We start from the raw sequence: 6,856 nt of genomic DNA on the forward strand, positions 1-6,856 counted from the left end.
TATTCCCATGGTCCACCTATAGCGAAAAGTAGATATTAACTTTCTATTTGTGCAAGTATTTAGTGCCGCAGTCCACTCAGCTTTCTTATGTCGTACCCTGTCAGAACGCCGGTTTATTACTGTGATTGGATCCATAATTACAAGTTCATACTCTCCGATCAATTTATAACAAACATGAAGTATATTGTACGTACTATCACAACCAAGAGTATTCCAATTTTTTGCCCTACAAGCTAACAACCAGTGTCTAATTAATTGACATCTCGCTGGATGATCTTTCATGTACACTGTTTGAAATTTACCTTAATCTGTCTAGAAGTATATTTCAGTGTATTGGATGATGGTGATTTAAGCAGTTCTAAGTATATTCTGATTTCTTATAATTAAGCCAGTAGGAGTTTTTGTTGGTGGTTGCATTCACTAGAATTCTGTGTGTTTTGTTGAGGAACCAAAGTGAGTGAAATGCCATAGTTCCATTCCTAGTAAATTGTTGGGTTCATTCCTACGTCTTGCTTGGAGCAACAAACTGGAATGGAATGCTTTCCCAGTCTTGCATATATCAAAAGTGCTGAATAACATGCGCACGCAAGTAGAGCTGATCAGCTGAGTATACAATCCATATATCAAAAGTACACATGGTACGAAGTACAGCAAACTCGGGGAGTGGAAGAACAACCAAACATCGATACAACAGTGTGGCCGGCCATGCAGAGCTGCTTGGACGTACGTACTCCTCTCTCTCTCACGCAGTGAGATAATATGAGAGCATTTATTCATATATATATGTGGGTGTGCGTGTGTGTGACCTCAACGTACTAAGCGTAGATCCAGCAACGATGGCGTAGGGGACGATGGCAACAGCGATGGCAGCAAGTGCTCGATCAGCGAATCTTAGAGCAGTCGACCGAAGAGCTGATGGCGTAAGGGACGCTAACGCCGCACTTTGTGGGGATGCCGGCGGCCTTGCCAGCGTTGAGCCCAGCAGCAGCGCTCTTGATGCACTTGCACGCCGCTTGCTTGTCAGCGGTGCTCCGGGCTGAGCTGGCTAGACTCCTAACGCCGCTGCAGCAGGCCGCAGATGGGCTGGCGCCGTTGCCGCGTGCATAGGAGATGCAGGGGCTCAAGGCAGAGCTCACCTGACCGCACGATACAGCCGCCTCCGTGACTGCGAGGAGCATAGCAGCCACCACGGCGACGAGCACGACCTGAGCAAGAGCAGAACGGGCCATCTCGATCAAGCTAGCAATAGTAGTGGTAGTGAGCTCAGGCAGAGATGATGAGATAGCTAGATTTGCTAAGTGATTGTAATGGTGAGGAGTTTCGTGGGGATGCATGGGCTTAAATAGGGCTTCTTACCATCACGGGATTCCATTCGGAATAAACAGTGTAGTTTCTTGGTGTCAAGTATTGTGTCTACGTGTGCCAATTCAATTGATGCGAGCAAATGCATGAATTTAGGTTGTTGGATGTTGGAATTGATTTATGGGTGTTAATGCATTTAGGAGATGGTTGGTTGTTACCGTTTGGTTGGGCCGATGGATGGACCAAGCACTACATCTAGGCGTTCTAGCGGTGGAATGTGGTTGATTAGCGTGTACACAGCAGATTAATTATGAGACTAAGACATGTACGCAGTCATATAGTGGCCGACCATGGAGTAGTTGAGTGCATCTATGATGGTGAGCACGACCATTGAACTGTGCATATACGTACATCATCATTTTTACCCAAAATACGCTCTGGCCTACCGAATCCAATAGCTCAGCTTCAAAGCGGAAACCTGATTTGCTTCCAATAGAAGCACAGCCGTGCATCTCGGAAAAGGGAAAAAAAATGTTTTTTCCATCCACAAGAGGTACTGATTTACTTCTCGTGGAGTCAAGAATTTGCTTATGCGAGAGGGAAAAATCTTGGATTTTTTTGACCATGAGAGGCACTAATTTACTTCTCGTGGAGGCACGGATTTGCTTCCACGACAAGCACGGCCGTGCCTCTCAGAAAAAGACAAAATATGTTCTTTTCCTTCCACGAGAGGCACTAATTTAGTTCTCGTGGAGGTGCGGATTTGCTTCCGCGAGAAGCTTGGTCATGCTATTGGAAAGGGAAAACCGTGCTCTCGGTTTGAGTTTTTTTCGTCCGATTTTTTCGTGGAAAAAAGTTCGTCGAAACCTATCAACATACGATCTAGTTTTGAAGATCTCGACGCGAGGAATCCAACAGTGAAATGGTTCAGGATTTGGACACATGGTTGAGAGATAAAACATTTTGAATAAAAAATCTACGAAAAAGGAAAAATCCCAGGTTGCGACAAGTGGCGCACATGCAGTTCGACACATATTGCACCATGGGAAGGTGTGAGTGACATTTACAAAGAGTACTCTTTAATCAGTGATTTCGGTAGTTGAGTGCATTAATTATGATGAGCTCGACAAGTGAACTATATCAATCTAGTTGTGCATGTGGTCATGCATGCCTGGGGATCATCTACCTTGCCTTACTTGGTCCCAATATCACAGCTTAACATTCATTGGTACCATATTCAGAGCTACATTTCGAATTTTTATTTGTACATCATGCATGTTTTATCCGAAGGTGATCCCACGATTCTAGCAACTCAAAAACACAAAAGGACACATGTTCATGTTAAGACCTTTATGTCCATCATCTTCTTGGTCGTCGTTACTATTATAGTCATTATTATTGTTGTTGTTGTTCTTGTTGTTACAATTTATTTGTGGGGAACGCCATTGCCGGTCTTGTTCTAAGAGAAAACAAAGGAACACTATCTCTTGTTTCCTCACAAGATACCCTTGCCTGTATTTTTCGTTCACGTGGATGTGTGCACCACCTTCAGAAACGAAATTGATCGTTCCACGTTAACTCTAGTAATATATCAATGGAACTAAGTTGGTACAAAACCGGACGATATTCGATCTAAATGCATATATAAATATATTCTTAGTTAATATATTTTCAGTTGTTTTACAAATACACATTCTAAATTACCACAGAGCAAAAATGTGCACTTGGGAGACTTGTAATTCAGCACCAAATGTCACTGTCCCCTTGGTTCACCTGGAGTGAATAGATGTTAATTTGCCTCTGTGCAAGTATTCAGTGCCATAGTCCACTCGGCTTTTTATTAATGGTAAGTGCCCCATCCGTCAATGTAGCAGCATGTCTCATGATGATTTAGTAATGCCGATGGATGCGTCATTAGAGAATCTCCAACCACAAACACACTAAGCAGGCCCCAAAACATCCGCGGACGCGTCCGCGGACAGTGACTGGACAGCACAGCAAAAACGTCCGCCACAACCATAAAACTTAAATTTCGTACCTCCGTACCCAAATAGCACACCCATGTAAATAAAAACCTATGTACTACGTACATAGCTAAAAGAACTATTGTTGGAGATGTTGACGGTCTCCTTGCCTGGGGCTAGGTAGATGGGAAAGTGCGGTAGCTCCTACGCCTGTGAAGACTCTGGCCCCTCCTCCACCTCCGCCTTCCCATCCAATTCTATGAACAGTGCTTCCATCGCCGCCTGTTTTATTCCGATGAACTGTCGGTTACCCTCGACATAGACCTCGTCCTAGATGGACTCATGGACGGCGGTCTGTTCTACCATCTCCATCGCTTGGGCGGCCTCGTACTCCACCTTGGCATCCGCCACGGCGAAGCCCGCAGACAGCCACACCTCCACCTACTCCCCTCTGGCTCCGCTACCTCCTTCTTCACGGGCTCTGCTTTCGACAGCTGCTCCCCCTCCTCCTTCTCCTCCTCCTCCTGCCCCACCTGCTCCTCTTCATCCTCCTCCTCATCCGCCACCACCTCCTCCATGAGATAATACGAAGGCTTTTTTCGTGTGTGTGTGTGTGTGTGTGTGTGACCTCAACGTACACATGGTGACCATTGGTTGATCAGCAAATCTTAGAGCAGTCGACGGAAGAGTTGATGGCGTAGGGGATGTTGACGCCACACGCTTGGAGGGAATGTCGACGGCGTTGCCAGCGTTGAGCCCACCGGGAGCGCTCTTGATGCAGTTGCACGCCACTTGCTCGTCAGCGCTGCTCCGTGCTGCGCTGGCCACACTGCTGACACGGCTGCAGCAGGCCACAGTCGGGTTGGCGCCGTTGCCGCTGGCATAGGAGATGCAGGGATTCAAGGTAGAGCTTACCTGTCCACAGGAGATGGCCGCTTCGATGGCTACGAGGAGCATAGCTAGCGGCCACTAGGCCGTCTTGATCTAGCTAGCAATAGTAGTCAACTGAAGATGATAAGAAGGCTAGATTCGCTATGTGATTGCACCGGGAGAAGTTTCGTCGTGGGGGTAGGTGTGTGTGTGGTGGTGGGGGGGGGGGACCCATGGCGTATGCACAACAGATTAATACAAGTGACCGGTCATGGAATTGAGTGCATTTACGACGGTGTGCTTGATTACTAAGGCTGCCCATAATGGGAGTATCATAGGTAGTATCATGCATGCCAACTAAGCAATTTTGATGATGTGGCATAGAATTAAATGAAGAAAGAGAGGCTTGAGTATCATATTAGAGCAAGTACAATAAGTCCTAGTCAGCTGGCTATATGTTGTTCCACGTCATCAAAGTCATTGCTGGAGGAGAGAGAATGGAGGAAAGAGAAGGAGGGTGGCGATTCAGCTAGCGCCGGCTCCAGCACAAGAAACAAGAAAAAGAATTCTGCATACAGTCTTGTGAGCCGACTTTCCTCTCTTCTCACCAATCACATGTCTCTCTTTGCCTTTCCCCACTTGCAAACATTAAATACCAATAGCTAGACTATAGCTAATCTGTTGTACTGGTGGGCTTTTATGAAGGCTTTATGTGACATGGCACTCATATATAGCCAGCAACGGCTTTCTTATTAATCATGCTCTTATGATAACATATCATATTAAATGATGTGTTATTTTGTGTCATGCATGGCAATAAATGTAGTCATCTATGATACCAACACATGATACTATGCATTACAGATGTAGTATCATATGCATGATACTTCTATATGATACTCCCCATTACAACTAGCCTAAAGCTACTCATAGTGAGGAGTATCATATACTAGTATCATGCATATGATACTAGTATATGATACTACCTTCATAGTGCATAGTATCATAAAGTAGTATCATAGCTGACCATATTTATTGCCATGCATGACACAAAGTAGTATAGCATTTAACATGATATGGTATCTACCTATGTTACTCTAACCCTCTCTCTTATTTAATTGTGTGCCAAATACATGTTTGTTAGTCCCAAATGCATGTTACCGGTTATGTTACCCTCACTGTGGCCAGCCTAAAGTATACCAATCTGACAGTACATATGGCCGTGCAGGACGGGCGATAAACCGCCTTTCCTTACTCTGTTCTCCATGTCACAGTTTAACATTATAATGATGTATTGATTTAGTTTATATGATAATAACGTGTTTGAGTAAATAACAATGTATTAGTACTAACTACTCCATCCATCTGCAAGTTTATTGGTCCTGTTAGTATTTTATGCCAAACTTTCACGATAGACTTAATTAAGAAAATAATAATGCATGTCATAAAAAATCATATCATTTGATTCGTATTTGAATATAGTTTGTAGTGATTTTTTTTCATGTTTTAACATTTTATTAGTTAAATTTAAGGTCAAAATTAAGCACAAAATGCGAACGGGACCAATAAATCAGGACGGAGGTAGTAAGACATAAATTTCATTTAGCAAATGGCTTCGGTGCACCAGGATCTTATAGCACACGTCATGCGTGTGTGTTGTTCCGCTGCCGTGTGGCTATAGTTTCTCGATCCACATACGACATCATTGGGAACAGAGTTCGAGACGTGCATATTTGAAGACGGATCCGCTATGTTTCATCCTACGATGTGCCACTGCTGCAGGGTCTCGATCCATACACGACGCCATGAGGAAAAGAAGTGAAGAGGAATATGATAATGGACACTAATGGAAAAGAAAAAAAAACACACTACATTTCCTTCTACCGGTAGGTTCTCTACCTGAAAACAAGCAAAGGCCATCTCTAGGTCTTGGCCCAGCAATAAGCAAGACCAAAGAGAGTGGCCGAATGAAGCGACTTGCAGCTCACATGCATGAAGCCCTCAATAAAGAAATAAACCAAAATATCTTTTTTTCTCGAATACGCACGAGTGTGCGTATCATATATTGAAGAAGGAGAGGGGTGAAGAAACCCCATCCACAGTTTACATAGTTCGCGTTACATCCACAATCGCACTCCACCCATCAAGAAAAGGAAAAACGTGGACTACTCCCTATCTGCCCACACACCTATCCCAGCCATCCAGGGCTCTAAGTCTCTATGAATGATCCCTGCCTTCTTCCACACCGCGCACTCAGCAGCGATCCTCCGCAGAAGTGCCCGCACGTCCGGTGTCTTCCCCTCGAACACAATAGAATACCTGTGTTTCCACAATTCCCACATGATCAGGAAATGTAGTGCACGCAAGGATTTGGCATGCCGCCCGGCCAACGCAGGTCTAGTAGTCCAGGCCAGAAGATCATCCGCTGCTGTTGGGGCCTCGCCAATGATGCCAGTCGCCTGGCAGACCACGTCCCAGGTTTCTCTAGCAAACACACACCGGATGAGGAGGTGGTTAATAGTTTCATCGTCCTAGTCGCAAAATGTGCAGCGTTCCTGATGTGGGAGGCCTCTTCTCGCCAATCTATCCGAGGTTCACACCCGATTTTGAAGGGCCAGCCATGCAAAAAATCGACAGCGCAGGGGTGCATGCGATGATGATGTGAAAACTGCCGTGGGGGAGACCTGAAGCGTTGCAAATCCTGTCGTGTAGGACGATCG

General features: G+C 45.1%; 1 protein-coding gene across 1 annotated transcript; it reads right to left on the reverse strand.

The window, feature by feature from the left end:
* Positions 1-590: 590 nt before the first annotated feature.
* LOC123068467 (non-specific lipid-transfer protein 4.1) lies at positions 591-1,330 on the reverse strand. Its single transcript, XM_044491048.1, has one exon. The coding sequence runs from the start codon at positions 1,227-1,229 to the stop codon at positions 882-884; it is 348 nt and encodes a 115-aa protein (XP_044346983.1). The 5' UTR covers positions 1,230-1,330; the 3' UTR covers positions 591-881.
* Positions 1,331-6,856: the final 5,526 nt, after the last annotated feature.

Source organism: Triticum aestivum, chromosome 3B, assembly GCF_018294505.1.
Source record: "Triticum aestivum cultivar Chinese Spring chromosome 3B, IWGSC CS RefSeq v2.1, whole genome shotgun sequence".
In the NCBI taxonomy this organism is placed as follows: Eukaryota; Viridiplantae; Streptophyta; class Magnoliopsida; order Poales; family Poaceae; genus Triticum; species Triticum aestivum.